At 36.7% G+C, this 18,007-nt stretch overlaps 1 protein-coding gene across 1 annotated transcript in view; it reads left to right on the top strand.

Moving 5' to 3' along the window:
• Nucleotides 1-17,825, top strand: part of jak1 (Janus kinase 1) — a 41,094-nt gene extending 23,269 nt beyond the window's left edge. Inside the window, exons 11-24 of the mRNA XM_079840802.1 lie at nt 2,254-2,363; nt 3,273-3,422; nt 3,679-3,766; nt 4,422-4,549; nt 5,134-5,269; nt 8,241-8,392; nt 8,493-8,643; nt 9,736-9,824; nt 9,955-10,147; nt 10,253-10,377; nt 11,840-12,012; nt 12,197-12,314; nt 15,386-15,496; nt 16,683-17,825. Coding sequence (XP_079696928.1) covers nt 2,254-2,363; nt 3,273-3,422; nt 3,679-3,766; nt 4,422-4,549; nt 5,134-5,269; nt 8,241-8,392; nt 8,493-8,643; nt 9,736-9,824; nt 9,955-10,147; nt 10,253-10,377; nt 11,840-12,012; nt 12,197-12,314; nt 15,386-15,496; nt 16,683-16,784 — 1,826 coding nt within the window. The 3' untranslated portion in view covers nt 16,785-17,825. The remainder of the gene's footprint in view (nt 1-2,253; nt 2,364-3,272; nt 3,423-3,678; nt 3,767-4,421; nt 4,550-5,133; nt 5,270-8,240; nt 8,393-8,492; nt 8,644-9,735; nt 9,825-9,954; nt 10,148-10,252; nt 10,378-11,839; nt 12,013-12,196; nt 12,315-15,385; nt 15,497-16,682) is intronic.
• Nucleotides 17,826-18,007: the final 182 nt, after the last annotated feature.

Below are 18,007 nucleotides of genomic sequence, written 5' to 3'. Positions count from 1 at the left end.
CACATTTTCAAAACTGCATACTTTATGGAATTACTTTCTCTTTTTGAATTGGCTTTTTGAATCTGAGAAGCATATACATCTGTACAAGCATCAAGTGTTTTTTGACTGGTTTAAGCTGAAAGAGGAATTCTTCTTTCTAATGCTTTGTTAGTTTCACAATACTCTTTAGAGTCAGTCATATCCTTGCATGACCTCTGGCAACTGCAACTGGCAGCTAATAGTTGTGCAGTCTCGTATATCAGGCGCATATCAGGCAACTGATCCATGATCAGGGTTGCCAACTTTTTAAGTTCAGGTTGGAGTGAGATTTTTTTTTGGGGGGTGCAAATTGGCACAAATATTGATTCAATCTGTATTCAGTATCAGTTTATATGTATATAGGCTACTGTACATATAAAGTACACTATTTTAAACTTTTCTTGGGTTAAATATTAATTTCTCATATTTGCTCGCATTCATTAATATTCACTTGTATGTGTGCTTATACAAGTATCGGATGCAAGTTATTAACGTTTTAAAACTTCATATTTTAAAGAAATCTAGTGTTTGATCATGTCTAAATATTTATTCAAATGCAAAACCTAAAAATAAGTAAGGAGTTATGATCTGCAATACTTTTTTGAGCAACTAGATTAGATAGGCCTACATGTATATTTTTAAAGAGCCATACAGGCACCTAGTGGGTAATGGTATTACAAATGAAAATTATTATTTTTCCAGCCACAAAATGACTCTAATTTGCCTCTTTGCTTTGGAATTCTATATTTTAACTTTAATTTCTACACTAATTGTAATATAAATAATAAACATATTTTAAGTGGTCTTTAATGGACCGTAATTATTCCATGTATGGTAACATTTGACCACCAATGAGTGGGCTAAATATAAGAAAAACATTAACATTAACGGTAACAATGTTGCATCTCCATCACTCTCCATAATAAAGTGATACTGTAAATGCGGTTGACGTAATAATCAATGCACACTATGCTGTGCTGTTTACCAGAAATTGCTGCAAATACCTGTATAGTGAAGCTGTTGTCTATCCGCTTAAGCCATTTAAATGTATTGACAGCGCTGGTTTGTTTAGAACTATCGAGAGCTCGATGAACCACGTGACCGCGTGCGCACTGCCGGGAGATGAAAGCATATCGAAACTCTGTTACTGTTATTCCACATTAAGTGTGCCAAAACGGTATTTATTGTTTGGATTTTTTATTAAAACCTTTAAAAAAATGTAACAGCTTAGACTTTGCTTCATATCAAAAGCAGGTTTGGCAATTTGGCATGAGATTTACTTGGGAAGAGTGAGAGCGTGAAACAGAGCCTGAAAGCGTGTGTCTCATGCCAAATGCGGGAGAGTTGGCGACCCTGCCATGATCAGATCCTTTATTCCGCTAACCATCAGTTGGATCTCTAACCTGAATAAGTTAAATGTTCCTGAGAGAGATTTACAGATGTCTGCATACCACAGAGAAACCAGGGTCCAAAATTTACTTTTTGCGACAACTGCCAGTTGCAGATGAATTCATACATTGAATTAGTGTTTTAATTGATTCAGCGAAATGTTTCAGTGAAAAAAAAAATTAATGTATTAAAATGTTTTTTAAAAATAGCAGTTTTATCATATTAGTGCATATAAATCCTGATGTACTTTTAATATTCTTCTTCCTTTAGTACTCCATCAGTATAAGCAGTAACGCAATGTTTTGGTCGCGAAAAACGCCTAGTTATCACACATTAGACAGTGTCTGGTCTTGTTTACATCTGCTCCTCTGAGTACATGCTGAGGCATCAGTGACAGGCAGGAAGTGTAGTAAATGTGGGTTTCCGTTGTTCACATCTCTTGATGTCGCTACCCTATTTGCACTCATAAAAACATAGCTGTGTAGGGCTGTATCCAGATTATGTCAGGGAGTAGACAAAAGACCAGCCGATGCTGCAGAATGAACATCGCAGCACACATACACATACATACTGTAAACACAAACACAACATGTTATACCTTCACGTGGAACCGCACATGCTCATTGTTTTGGTGTAGCCTATTTTTGATGAACAGTGCGCAATGTCACTGCACAACTTCCTCTTCCCTGCTCTCTGTTTAGGTCATGTCTGCACACCATCTCACATATATTTTGAAATAAACAACCTTGGACAATCACATCAAAAGATATTTAGTGTTTTAAAGCTGGGATCTCAACTATTTATATGTTGGCCACCAATCGCAAATGATGCTCTTCTGTCCTTCAGAAATTTCCAACCTATTAGTGATGACCACAAACCGAGAGCCCGCCCAGCAGAGACAACATCAAGTCAGCCAGCTGAGTTTCCACCGCATTCTTAAGGAAGAGATCGTACAGGTGATGTTTTCATGGATTTTGAACCAAACATAATGTTGACTCTTCTTTAGCATGACAAGCATTTAAGAAATAAAATGAAATACAGATATTTCTGTATGTACAGTGTATATTTATGAATGTGTACATGGTAGATTTTTCTACCAAGAAAAAGTGCTCCACAGTGAGTGAAAATACATTGACCATAAAACTATTTCGATTTTTAATGACACTTTTATTGAAGTATATAACATAAATGATTATACAAATTTGGGTCAGTAAGAGTTTTTTGGAAGGAATTAATTATTTTATTCAGTGAAAATTAAATTGCATTAAATTGATCAGACATTTATAATGTTACAAAAGATTTCTATTTCATCTTTGTTTTTGATCTTTGTATTCATCAAAGAATCATGAAAAAAATCCATAAAATACTAAGCCGCACAACTGTTTTCACCAGTGATAATAATAAGAAACGTTTCTTGAGCACCAAATTAGGATTTCTTTTCTGAAAAAACATCGGACTCTGAAGACTGGAGTAATGATGCGGAACATTCAGCTTTACCATCATGGGAATAAATTGCATTTTAAAATGTATTATAATATTACTGTTTTTACTCTATTTGTGCTCAAATAAATGCAGCCTTGGTTGAGCTTAAGCATCAAAAAATTTTTTTAAAAATCGTACCGACCCCAACTATTGAACAATAGAGTATGTTGTTGTGACAGGGAGAAGAAGAGACAGGAAGAGAAGACATTGTACAGACATTGTGTAGCCAGTTTGTTTACTATGTAAACTATAAGCAAGACATTTACGGTAGCTTACTATAGTGGTTCTGTCCCTGAAATTGGAAGGAGAAAAAAAAGGGATGCTTTGAATAAAAGTTTGTTAATTGACTACCTACTTATATTTGACATTGTGCTCTCATTCAGGGTGAGCATTTGGGTCGGGGCACAAGGACAAACATCTATGCTGGTGTTCTGAAGCTGAAGAGTGAGGAGGATGATGACATGGGAGGATACTCACAGGAGGTGAAAGTGGTGTTGAAAGTGCTGGGCTCAGGACACAGAGATATTTCTCTGGTAAGACACACATGGCCTAAATTAAGTTTAGAAAACAAGATTATTAGTTTTAGCTGGTATAACATTACCGTCTCCTGACTCTCTTCCTCATTTGTAAGTTGCTCTGGATAAACACATGCCTACTGAATAAATGTAAACTAATTGTGGTCATTTTCAACTTTAATGAACCATAAGAGGGTTTTGAATCGATTTTTATCCTGTCATCAGTGTGGTTACTTTTCGAATGTTCAAAGTATCTTTTTCTGCCTCTTCTCAGGCTTTCTTTGAGACGGCTAGCATGATGCGTCAGATCTCTCATAAACACATCGCCCTGCTCTACGGAGTGTGTGTTCGCCACCAGGAGAGTAAGTACCCCACTCCCACTTGTCTCTATTATGTAGCGAACTTGGCCTTTATCCTGCCAAATGATTCCGGTTGTATCGAATGATTGCTACGTCTAGTGATATTGATGACATATGGATGTTTTTTGATAAGCAATCCATTTTCAGACAGAGGGCACACATCTATTAAAAACTTAATAAACTATAACATTTGGTTGTCTTTTATTCTGTTCTGGTGTTGTTCTAGAAATAGGTCCTGTTTGAGTTGCAAAAGTTTATCAAACAATAAATAATTGCTTCAGTAATAATGCAGTGTTAAATGAGTAAATATTAAAATACAACTAACAGGATAACTTTTGCTTTAATCTTCCATGGTATGTAAATGTTTCATAAATGCTTTTTTTTTTGGAGGAAGTTGATAACGTTCGATTGTTGATCAAAGCCTGCAGGTTAGGTATTTTAATTGTAAACTACACTTCCTGCTCTACTGAACAATAACCTAAATGCTCTGTGGATCACCAGCCATGTGCACGCAATGGGTGTGTCTGTGTGTTTGCCTAGAAGGATTTGCATATTTGAGCTGGGATCATGTTTGTGTGTCAGAGAGGAAGAGAGGTTGATAACGGTGCTCATTTGCATAAAAAAACATCTCTCTTTCTCTCTCTCTCTCTTTCTGTAGATATCATGGTGGAGGAGTTTGTTCAGTATGGTCCTCTGGATCTGTTCATGCGCAGACAGACCACGACTCTCAGCACCGCATGGAAGTTCCAGGTTGCTAAACAGTTGGCTAGCTCCCTCAGCTATCTGGTAAAGAAACAAACTCAAAAACAAATGCACAAAACCTTGCCTTACCAATCTTGAAATAAAGTCATGTGTAATAATAATGTGTAGGGATGCTTCTGCTTCGTATTGAAATCCTGGTATATACCAATATGCTGATAAATATGTTTTTGTTATTACTGATAGTTTTTTAAATTCTATTCAAATAAATTGCATCATGGTTTCTTGAGCACCAAATAAGCATATTAGACTGATTTCTGAAGGATCGTGTGACACTGAAGACTGGAGTTATGGCAGTGTGCAGCAGTGATTCAAAAACAAAAAAACACCCACATTTATTTATTTTTTTCAAATCACATTCACATCTGAAAAAAAATGCCACCTAGTCAATGTAACCTCTGATTTTTCTGTTAACATTAACAACTATTTTATAATGCTTACTAGATCATTACATATAACACGTAACATGTAATATTTTAAAGTTTATTCATATTTACATTTGTAAATGCATCAAATGTGTCCTGTTAAGCAACATAACATAACAATGAAAGTTATTATGAAGTGTTACCAGTGAATAATGTTACTGTTTGACTGCTGTGTGTATCCTGTAGGAGGATAAGAAGCTGGTCCATGGATATGTGTGCAGTAAGAACATTCTGGTGGCTCGAGATGGTCTGGATGGAGAGGGAGGACCCTTCATCAAGCTGAGTGACCCTGGAATACCTATTACTGTCCTTCGCAGAGAAGGTGAGAGATTCATTAGGACCACCTTATTAAAGGGTTAGTTCACCCAAAAATGTTCACCCTCATGTCATTCCAAACCTGTAAGACCTTCGTTTATCTTCTGAACACAAATTAAGATATTTTTGATGAAATCCTAGAGCTCTCTGACCCCTCCATAGACAAGGCCCAGAAAGGTAGGAAAGACAACGATAAAATAGTCCACGTGACTCCAGTGGTTCAATCTTAATTTTATGAAGCGACAAGAATACTTTTTGTGTGCAAAAAACAAACAAAAATAACGACATTATTCAACAATTTCTTCCTGTCTGTGTTAGTCTCCTACGCTGTTGACGTAGTAAATACAGTCCAGCACTTCCGAGTTATGTCAAAGCTACGGCGGAACTCCGGCTTACCATTGGCCGAAGCTGTTCATGTGAGCACCACGGCGCATGCGTGTGATGCTGACACAGGAGCTGGCCAACGTGAACTACGCAGAGGACAGAAACAGAGAAGAAATTGTTGAATAATGTCGTTATTTTTGTTTGTTTTTTGCGCACAAAAAGTATTCTCGTCACTTCATAAAATTAAGGTTGAACCACTGGAGTCACATGGACTATTTTAACTATTTTTTAAAGTGTTAATTAAATAGCTGACTATGGAGGGGTCAGAGAGCTCTCGGATTTCATCAAAAATATCTTCATTTGTGTTCCGAAGATGAACGAAGGTCTTACAGGTTTGGAACGACATGAGGGTGAGTAATTAATGAGAGAAATTTCATTTTTGGGTGAACTAACCCTTTAACACACTATAACATGCTGTTAAGATGGTCATAATGCCTGTATGAATGTTTAAAGGGTTAGTTCACCCAAAAATGAAAATTCTGTCATTAATTACTTACCCTCATGTCGTTCGACACCCGTAAGACCTCCATTCATCTTCGGAACAGAAATGAAGATATTTTAGTTGAAATCTGATGGCTCTGAAAGGCCTCCATTGGCACAATGGCACTTTACACTCTCAAGACCCTTAAAAGGTACTAAAGACGTCGTTACAAAGTCCATCTCACTACAGTGGTTCTAAAATAACTTTATGAATCGGCGAGAATAGTTTTTGTGCGCAAAAAAACCCTAAATAATGACTTACATAGTGATGACGATTTCAAAACAAGGCATCATGAAGCTTCGAAGCGTTATGAATCAGTGAGCCGAATCATGATTCGGACCGCGTGTCAAACCGCCAAACTGCTGAAATTTGGCGATTCAAACCGCTGATTCGACTCGCTGATTCATAACGCTTCGAAGCTTCATGATGCCTTGTTTTGAAATCGTCATCACTATGTAAGTCGTTATTTAGGGTTTTTTTGCGCACAAAAACTATTCTCGCCGATTCATAAAGTTATTTTAGAACCACTGTAGTGAGATGGACTTTGTAACGACGTCTTTAGTACCTTTTAAGGGTCTTGAGAGTGTAAAGTGCCATTGTGCCAATGGAGGCCTTTCAGAGCCATCAGATTTCAACTAAAATATCTTCATTTCTGTTCCGAAGATGAACGGAGGTCTTACGGGTGTCGAACGACATGAGGGTAAGTAATTAATGGCAGAATTTTCATTTTTGGGTGAACTAACCCTTTAAAGTCAGCATGAAACGGAAGTTGCGATAGTCTTTTCTTCTCTGATGTGACGTATATCTGAGTGAAACTGGCGTTGCTTCTCAAACTAAAAAATGTAAGGCAGGACTTGATTTTCTTCATCGTGCATTAATTGGAGTGTGAGTGACAGGTTGTCCCGCCCTTGCGGTGAAAAACACATAATCGGAGATGTATTTCAACAGAAGAGATTTCGCTGCAAGAGAGAGGGAACGTTATTTTGATTAAGATTAAAAGGGCACATTTATTTAAAAAGGAAAAAATACTTCAGTATTCCATAAAAGAATAAGAATTGCAAATTTTGATTTCATAGTGACTTTAATACATTCTAAATTATGATGTATTTGATAAATAGAGAAATACAATTTAAATAACACCTCTAATGCAGGCATTTTGGCCACTTTATAAATACATTATTTGTCTTTATACAGTCATTATGTCCATATTGTTCATGTGTTATCAGCCTTAATATAGGCATCAATACCACCTTATTAATGCTTTATTTAAGATGTTAAAATTTCTATCAATTATTAGAAGGGAAGATGTTATATAGTTGTTATTGTAATTTTTTTAAAAGATTGATTGTATGTTGTGTTTTTTTTATTACAATGAATATAGATGAAATAAATATTTGTAAAATATTAAGAATTTAAAATGCTTTTTAATGAGAGAACTTTAAATGTGTATAGTTGTTGTTATAATTAAAACAATACTTTATTTAAAAATTCTAATAGAAATATTAATACAAATAAATATTAATTTAAAATACCACTGTTTTCACTAGGGTCAGATATTTTGAGCTGACTTATATCCATTATAATAACCTTGTAAATAGAAAGAGTTAAATGGGTGAAGCGTAAAGAGTTATTGAGTGTGCATCTAGGGTAAATGCAGTGCTGTCTATCTGAGCTCTATTGCACTGCGAAAATGGACTGCTCAGAAAAGATAACTGACAGGAATTTTGTTGGCCGAGATCCAGCTCAGCTCCCTGAAGCACTTCAGAGACCAGAAAAGCTTTTTGTTTGCTTATGTGCCAGGGACTGTTACAGGAAAGACTGGTTGTGTGTTTTTTTTGGGGTGGTTGTGTGTGCACAAAGGGGAATGAAAGGGGCACAGAGAGGGATTGAGATCTGCATACAAGAAAGTGTTGCCAAGGGATCATGTGTTAGATGAAATTCCCTTTGATGTCTGAATGAGGAAATGGTGGTGGAAACCCCTTAAAATGAGGATTGTTAACTCCGTACAACTCTGCTTGGGTGTTTGAGTGCTAATTTTAAGTTACTTGATAGTGCCTTTGAAACAATCCAGTCTAACATGTTGTATGACAAAGTGCTTTGTGTTTTTCTACAGAGTGTGTAGACAGGATTCCTTGGATTGCTCCGGAGTGTGTACAGGACACATCTAATCTGAGCGTAGCAGCAGATAAGTGGAGCTTTGGGACAACTCTGTGGGAGATCTGTTACAATGGAGAGATACCTCTCAAAGACAAGAAGCTCACGGAGGTAACCGCATACATACACTGAGGCATGCGTATGACTTAGCAATTTCCTTTCTGATAATGTGCTGATAAATGTGTACTTTTGTTGTCATCTCTCTGAGCAGAAGGAAAGGTTCTACGCAGCACAGTGTCAGTTGGCAACCCCTGACTGCGAGGAGCTGGCCAAACTCATGACCCACTGTATGACCTACGACCCTCGCCAGAGACCGTTCTTCAGGGCCATTGTCAGGGACATTGTCATGGTGGAGAAACAGAGTAAGTAGTCAAGATGACAAATATTACACATAGTTATATGTTTCCAGTTGGTACCAAATTTTAAATGTAAACCTAAATATTTTTTCCATGTCTGGGTCCCCTTTGTGTTTATAATTGTAGTGTTCTCAATACTGACCTCTTGTGGTTAGTACAAAGATCTACATTTATCTTTGCTTAAAGTGCTAAGTAAATGGTTTCTCCCCCATTTTATGTCCATTTTAAATGTTTGCCAAGGTTTCTTTCACCTACACTATCATTCAAAAGACTGGGGTGAGAAAGATCTTTTTTATTTTTATATATTAGTGCTATTAGTACTAATTAGAGATTAGTATTTTTATTCAGCAAGGACACATTTATATTTATATTTACAAAAGATTTCTATTTCAAATAAATGCTGTCTTTTGAACTTCCTATTTATCAAAGAATCCTCAAAAATGGATCACGATTTCCACAAAACTATTAAGCAGAACAACTGTCCCACCATTAATAACAATAAGAAATGCTTCTTAAGCACCAAATCAGCATGTTAGAATGATTTCTGAAGGATCATGTGACACTGACGCATGGAGTAATGATGCTGAAAATTCAGCTTTGCCATTACAATAATAAATTAAAAAATATATTAAAATAGAAAACTGTTATATTAAATTGTAATATTTCAAAGTATTACAGTTTTGCTGTTTTTTTTTTGGTAAGCATAATAGAAAAAACTAAATATCTTAGACCCCAAACTTTTGAATGATAATGTACTCCATTTATAGTTTAGTCTTATAAATATTTTAAAGGCACAGTTGCTAAATCAGCCTGTTTAATTCTAAGAGAGTGGACATATTCATAAATATGTTTAGTTCTGTTAGGATTGGCTAGTCCTCAGCGTTTTCATTAGGACAGGAAAAGTTGCTGTGCTTAATAGGTCACTGTTAGCATATGAAATGTGATATTGATATGTAAACAATGGTAGTCATTTTAATGTGAAGTACAACCTACTTTTTCATGGTGGGTTTGAGAGAAAACTTTGCATTGTAAACATTTGTGTATGTTTAGTGGGGGAAAAACGGTTTCCATTTTTCCTTTTTAATGTTTTCTCTGTAGACCCATCCATTCAGCCTGTTCCCATGCTAGAGGTGGACCCTACAGTGTTTGAGAAGAGGTTCCTCAAGAAGATCAGAGACCTTGGAGAGGTATTTACTCGTTCTGTGTGTGTGTGTGTCTCCGTGTGTGTGAGTGTGTTGTGTCTTTAAACGTATGAACAAACTGCTTATTTAACTGACCATCTTCTGGTTAGACTGAAGTACATTGGTGTGCTTTTAGGGTCATTTTGGGAAGGTGGAGTTGTGCAGATATGACCCGCGGGGAGATCGGACCGGAGAGCTTGTGGCCGTGAAGTCTCTAAAGCCAGAGAACCGAGAAGAGCAGAGCAGCAACCTGTGGTGTGAGATTCACATCCTGAGAGAACTTTACCACGAGAACATTGTCAAATATAAAGGCATTTGCAATGAAGAGGGTAAACCACAATTCTGAACATTATAAATAATATAACGCTGTAATGGCTTTTGGTGCCAAATGCATGAGTTGCTTGAGCGAAACTTTTCTATGTTTTTATTTTAAGGTGGGAGATCCATTAAGCTCATCATGGAGTTTTTGCCTGCAGGCAGTCTGAAGGAATACCTCCCCAGAAACAAAGCTCACATAGACCTTAAAACCCTTCTCAACTATTCTGTACAGATCTGCCAGGTAACACCATATGTGAATGGATTACAATGCTTCACAAGTTGTCCTTGACTATTTATGGTAACTTTCCAACCTAAAAAAAACAAAAAAACACCAGCACAAAAAAAGGAAACCAAATTAAAAAGCAGAAAGAATCACAACCAAAAGGTCTAATCACATAAAAGCAAAATTAAAAGGTGTTCTATTAATTCATGTAACAGCCTGTAACTCAGCAGACAGTAAAGCATTCACTTACTTTAATGCATAATACATGCCATCTGCTAAAATGTTTTTCATTAATGCAGTGATATAGTGAGTGATAGTGTGATATGGGAATACATTGCAGTATAATGAAAATAATAGAGGCAAATGCACATGCCATGATTCAATACTTCACACTACTGTTCAAAAGTTTTGTATTGTGTTTTTGTTTGTGAAAATCTCTTATGGTCACCAAGGTTGCATTTATTTAATCAAAAATAAATATAGTAAAAACAATAATATTGTAAATTATTTATTACATTTATATTATATTAAATGTAAAATATATAAAATTATTATTATTATAATCATCTTTATTTTTTTTGAAAGAAATTAAACATTTGATTCACTGAAGACTGGAGTAATGATGCTGAAATAATAATCTTGCCCCATATTTTCTTATGCATATGGTGATACCAATCTATATGTAGGTACCCTGTAATATATTCATAAATATATGTTATATGTTGTGCTTTCCACACAACTTATTCTTGCTCTGGGCGGTATTCCAGAAAGCAAGGTTAACCTACCGCCATATAATACCTTGAACTCTCGGTTGATTAACCCAAACCTGGCTTACTCGAGGTATGCTGGTTCCGCATCCGCGAGTAAGTTCAGACAAATCCGAGTATGTTAACCGTGAACAGACCAGACATTCTCTACAGAGCAATGAAACGATGATTCACCATGGAAACAGACGCTAAGAAAAAGCGTACCATTCTACTTCCTCTTCTTCTTTTGTTTAATGGCGATTTACATAACCTACTTATTGCACATCGCCACCTATTTGGTCAATCATTTCATAACTGTAACTATATAACACATCTAGTTATATTAATTTAACTATATGAATTATATTACACATATCTGAATACCTCTTAAGCAAACTAACCCTGGAACACAACCTGCTCTGGAGCAGGTTATGTTCTGGAGTTGCTATGGCTGCTTACATACCCTGAAAGTTACCTCCGTTTTTTGAAACCGAAAGTTGAGGTTATCCGCTTAATTACGCTTAAACATACCCGGGTATATCACACAACCTGCTTTCTGGGATACCCCCTGGTTGTTTGTTGTCCGGGTGGCCTTGTACTCGGAGATTAATAATAATAACAACAGCTGTTTACAGTGATCCTTTGTGTTCTCATGCTCTGGCTTTCTGTTTGTAATACAGACCTGCATTGTAACATTATGCTAAGCCCTGCTGTTTTCTGACTTCTAATTTCAGGGCATGGACTACCTGGGCTCTCGCAACTACATCCACAGAGACCTGGCAGCCCGAAATGTTCTGGTGGAGAATGAAAGCACGGTAAAGATCGGAGACTTCGGCCTGACCAAAAGCATTAAAGATAATGAGGGATACTACACGGTGAAAGACGATCTGGACAGTCCAGTGTTCTGGTAAGCTTCACTCATGAGAGGCGCTGCTATACAGCAATGACCAAGTACATTAAATCTAATGTGAACCATGTGCATTGGTAATGATGGAATTATATGTAATTCCATGATGGAATTGCGTACAATTATGAAATACCCCTGGAAAATCCACTTTGTAATGATTTTTTCTCCTTTTTTCCCCCCCCAGGTATGCTCCAGAGTGCCTGATCCACTGCAAGTTCTACAGGGCGTCTGACGTCTGGTCTTTTGGAGTGACCATGTACGAGCTCCTCACATACTGTGATGCCTCATGCAGCCCTATGTCGGTGAGTCGTTGTTTTAGTCCTGTCTCAAAAACCCTAAGCCAGTGTTTCTCAACTGGTGGGTCGCAAGACTGTTTTGAGTGTGCAGTCAAAGAAACAACAACGAACGTAATTCTATGTTTTTCTGGTGCGAGACTTGTGCGTGAAAACTGTTGACTTCTGTCAGACGCAGTTTAAGTAAAGAGTGCCTGAGAATAGGGATGAAATGGTATGGAAATTTCAAATCACGATTATAGTGACCCAAATTATCACGGTTATCAATATTATCACGGTTTTCTTCAAATGAAATGAAAGTGTTCAAAAGAACAGATGCACACACTTAAAACATTTCAACAAGTTTTATATTTGAAAATCAACAAACAACAAATAAATAAAGCAGCTCTATGCACTTTTTTAAGCTAGATTCTATTCTGTGGGATTTCCTTCCTTATAATGGCCGTCATCAATAGCAACGCATAATGCATAAATAATAATAATTTGTCGTAAATATAATCTCTAATATTATATCTGTAAATATATTCTCAAGCAATATTCTCATCAGTGTTCAGCAATGATGCATTTAAATCTAGCATATTTTGTTTAAGAGCCCAAACAGTATCCTAGTGAAATAATGCATATCCATATTTCCATATGATTTGACAGTTTATTTGATTAAATATCAAAATGTGTGTATCATACCTGACACCTAGATGATCACTTTACAGTCAGTTTTATGACTGTCATTATCTTCAAATGCTATTGAAGTTTGAAACGTGTATAACGTTACCAATGTTGTGTGTAACTTTAGAGACGGTCCCTAAATTCACCAGCGTTATGCCAGTCATATCAGATGCGCTCATGGATGCGCTGTGGTTCTGCTCAATCTGCTGTGTTTTTTAAAACTATTTTCGCTGCTGAAATAGAGACAAAATAGAACAAAAACGGTCAACCACTGTTTTCATCCGGTTTTCATCTGAACAGGCTCTGTGTCAGTCGGACCTGCAGCGTTTTTTCCCCTCTTGTGTGTGTGTGTGTGTGTGTGTGTGTGTGTGTGTGTGTGTGTGTGTGTGTGTGTGTGTGTATGCCATGCGTGTTGGGGGGTGGTACACATAACTGATGATGATTGATGGGTGGGAGACAAGGTTGAGGTTGATAGGTTGAGTTCACATACACACACACACCTATGACACACACGGACACGCATATGCACAGTCACACACACCAACGACCAGGAGGAGTCAGAGCGATGGCAAGTCCAACGACTTCAAAGGTAGCTTTCGCAAACTGGAAGTATAAGCACTACTTTTCCCTCGTTGAGGTGAAAGGTAAGAATGTTTATGTAACGTGCAACTTGTGCCCAGGAAGTAAGAGTCTCTCCACGTTGGTGGCAAGTAATTCTAATCTAATGAAGCACCTCACATCATCACATACCGCCACAAAATAAGTGGCTAAAAACCCAGGTGATAACGTGAGCTCCACTACCAAAGGAGTAGTATAGTACTGATTATATTTACACAATATTTACACTATAGTAGGTCTACTGATAATATTTACAATAATGTATTGAATTTGATTCAGTACATTCAGTACATGAAGGTGTCTCTCACATTGTCCCACAGCAAAATTACAATAGTGTACATTAATGTACGTTTTATAATCATAATTTATTCTATTTAGTGTCCAATTCATTAATTGAACATATTTAATATTGGTGGCATCCAAGTTATTTGACATATTTGAACATTTGAAAAAAAACTTTCCCTGGTAATTAGTTACTTTTATAATGATGTAACTCGGTTACTATTTGTAAGAAGTTACTATAACTAATTACTTTTTAGTAATTACTTAGTAAGTTACTTTTTAAGTAACGTGCCCAACACTGGATGTACCGTGTGTGTGTGAGATTTTATTTTATTTTGTTGCAAAATTATTTGCTTGTTTTTTTAAAGCAAATTTATTACATACACACACATTAAAAACACTGGCGTGCAGTTGTGTTCTGAAATGGAGGCAAAGTCCTCCGTTTTTTTATTTTTATAAATCAAATGTCCCAGTTACTCTTATTATTGTCATTTTCCTGGTTAAATATTACTTTACATAAAAAATATACTTCTACTTTGTATTTTTACATTAAATGGTGAGATTTATACTTCTAGAACGTTATTGTTGGTGTTTTTTAAGCATTTTTACATCTATTCCAAAAGAACAACTAAAGGCAGTATCAATTTAAACAACATTTTATTTGTGAACTGATGTTCAGCTGTTCTTTTTAATAGTTAACTTATTGTCGGATCATCAGTCATCATGCTCGGGGAAGCACTGTCACAGACACGAAGATGTTTTCCCGAGCTGGTTTCTCACTAAAACCCCCTACATTCAACACATTTTCAGGACATTTCAAGTTTTGATTTTGACATGACAAAGTGGTGATATCTAACTGGCTGAGCTGTTTACTTTACTTGCTTTTTATTTAGTCTTCCCGTTAAAGCCAGCCTTTTGTTCATTCAGATTGATTCGTGAACTCGGGACGTGCACGGAAACAAGAGTTATGTAGTTATTTTTATGCAAATGTGTTATGTAAATATTTCCTTATGCAAGTGTTTTACTTTTGATTGCATTCCTAATGCAGTGTTTGATTATACACAGCAGGAGGGTAACACAGATTTGTTGCGAAGCAGAACCGAGTACTTCTAGCACAGTTCTTAGAAAGCCCATGTTCATTTCTGTAGGCTGACAGCTCTTGTTTAGGAGTTGCTGGTGAGTCTGGTTGTTCTCTCTGTCTCTGAGAACATGGCAGATGGTGCCAGTCTGTGCCCACAGTGGCAGATGTCTTACCCAAAGGCTGCGGTAGACGTCTGCACACCAATCCTCTCTTTTTTCTGTGTGCTGCTTTTGGAGGAAATGTGTGTATTGAGGGATTTGTCAGATTTTCACATGGCACACAATGCAGTCGCACAATTTAATGCTTCCTCACACACGGGACACATTAAAGGGTTAAAGGTAGTTTGTTAGAGGAGACGTATGGATTGATGTTTAATACCTCAGAGCTTAATTGTAAATCAGGCCACTGACCCCACTTTGCTCCACCCCCACAGGTGTTCCTAAAGATGATTGGTCCAACACATGGCCAGATGACTGTTACCCGATTGGTCAAAGTCCTGGAGGAGGGAAAGAGACTTCCAAAACCAGACGGCTGCTCAGAGAGGGTAATTCATAGCTTTACTAAAACAAAATGCTGTATTACACTACCATTCAAAAGGGGTCAGTAAGATGTATATGTATTTTGTTGAATTATTCGTTTTATTCAGCAAGGATGCATTCAATTTCTCAAAAGTGACAGTAAAGGCATTTATATTGTTACTAAAGATTTCTGAAGGATCATGTGACACTGAAGACTGGAGTAATGATGCTGAAAATTCAGCTTTGCCATCACAGGAATAAATTACATTTTAAAATAGAAAATTTCACATTATTACAGTTTGTCTTGGTGAGCATAAGAGACATCTCGCTCTCTCAATTTTTTTTTTAAAAAGACAGACACCAAGCCTTTGAACGATAGTGAATGTTACAGTTCATACTATAATAATAATAATAATATGATGATGACTTGAAGTAATCTCTCAAGTTTTAAGTAATGATACAGATTTCTAATGAAGTCAGTTACCACCCAATTTTTTGTTTACCTAAAGTATGTTAATGTGTTATAAAAATAAATAAAAAAAACGCATAAATTAATACAATTATAAATATTTAAAGTAAATAAAGTATGCATTTTAAATTGAACTAAATTAATTTTTTTCTTTAACCCTTAAATGTGTGAATGTTTCACCAATCATTAGGCTATTACATATTTGGGTCTTTAGCGACCCGGATCTATATCTAACTGTGGCGAATAAAATAAAGCATATTTTATTACTTTTTGGAGCTTGAAAGGGTTCAGTTTAAACAGATGTTTTATACCATCATCACGGTCCTCGTACAGTACATTCAACATCTGGCTCATATTATTAATTATTATATATTTTTTCTTGTTATATTGTTTATAATGAATTGATATATCTTACTTAAAAAAAATGAATAAGAAGGAGGGAAGTGACTGACGTCCTGGGACACTAAAGACCTGTGATATGCGCTTAAGGGTTAAAATGTATTCTTTAAATATTAATTTTATTTACATAGTTAAAGTTTACATTTACTTCACTTTATTTGGTATAACCATTTCTGACATTACCATTTCGCAAGCAATCCCCCTGCAGCCACCCTTTGGTTCATGCTTTATGCATTACAGAATTACGTTTCTTTCATGATGGTGAAGGTTAGACGCTTAAACGGCAGGTATGAGCTGCGCTCCCGGCCACGGCGTGTCTGATTGTGATCTTTTTGTTTCGACAGTTGTACAATCTGATGAGGAAATGCTGGGAGGCGACACCTGAAAAAAGGATCGACTTCAAAGGCCTGATTGCCAACTTTAAGGAGATGCTTGAAAATCAATAACTGTGGAAATAAGATGGGATACAGACTCTGCCTCTTTTGCAAGAGACAGTCCCATAGAGACAACAACAACAAAAAAAGTATAACCGCAGTGTAGCACTATTTCAAATATACTATCCTTCTTACTGAATCCCTCACATTACGACCTCAGAGATAAACTGCAGGCTATTTGAAATAGCCACAAAAAACTGCTAGAACCACTGAAATGGGCAGAAGGGCGCTGCCCGGCCTGTCTCTGAATATGCAAACGTGTAACTGCCAGTTCCAATCGCTCGTTTTTCTCTTCAAGTTCAAATGCAGACCAGATTTGAGCGCACCAGACGAGCGCAAAAATGAGGCGAATCAGGAATCGGACTTGAGTGACTCAGCTCTTCTTCATCTTGTGCCTCAGTGTCACCGCAACCACCATGATGCATGTATGAATAACCCAATATTTCCCAAGGTGCATTACAGCATGTGCTGTATGGAATCTGCCCATCGTGAGGCATATGCAACGACAGAGACTGAATAAGAGGACTGTTGTTCTTTGGAAAACGAGGAACGTGTCAGAATGTAGATTTACATGTGCGGTCCACGGTTTGGAGCTTTGAACGTCGAGTGGATTGTGCCCCTTCTCGTGAGACGATCGACGTGCAAAGTATGTAAAGCGCTCAAAGACTGTAGGTTTGTCTGATTTGGAACGGACAGCTGTCCTCCTTGGAAAATTCCAAATGAACGTTCTGGATTACCGGAGAACTTTGATCAAGATGCACCACGTCGCCACATTTTAATAGCTTTACTTCCTCTTAAGAAAGGATGATTCTGAGAACAGCATGTGAAAGGATATTGGTCATGGGTTTAATGAAATGCCTAAAATAGGCACTAGGGGACAGTAGAGTTTATGAAATATCTCACATTTTATGTTGTGCAAATTATATTCTGGGCTCAGCTAACTTTCAGAAACTGAATTAACCATGTCAAAAAAAAAATACCTGAGTATTTTATCTGTTGTTGTTTTTTATTAAAATGGAATTAAAACGTGATTAACAAAACTGCAACTTGTTTATACAGGGGATGTTTTGTTGATGTCTAAAAGATGGACGCTGACTTTGAGGAGGATCAGGGTGTGAACAGTGAAATTAGTTTTTCGTCTTAAAACGCTTAAAGGCCTTAGTCGTCATTCATACAGCTAAAGAAAGGCTAAATATTCAAAAGACGCGCTAATTCCCATCTGATTATCAGATTAT

This window comes from Gobio gobio, assembly GCF_949357685.1.
Source record: "Gobio gobio genome assembly, chromosome: 17".
Lineage (NCBI taxonomy): Eukaryota > Metazoa > Chordata > Actinopteri > Cypriniformes > Gobionidae > Gobio > Gobio gobio.
The sequence above is the reverse complement of the archived record's forward strand: the minus strand, read 5'-3'. Positions and strand labels throughout refer to the sequence as shown.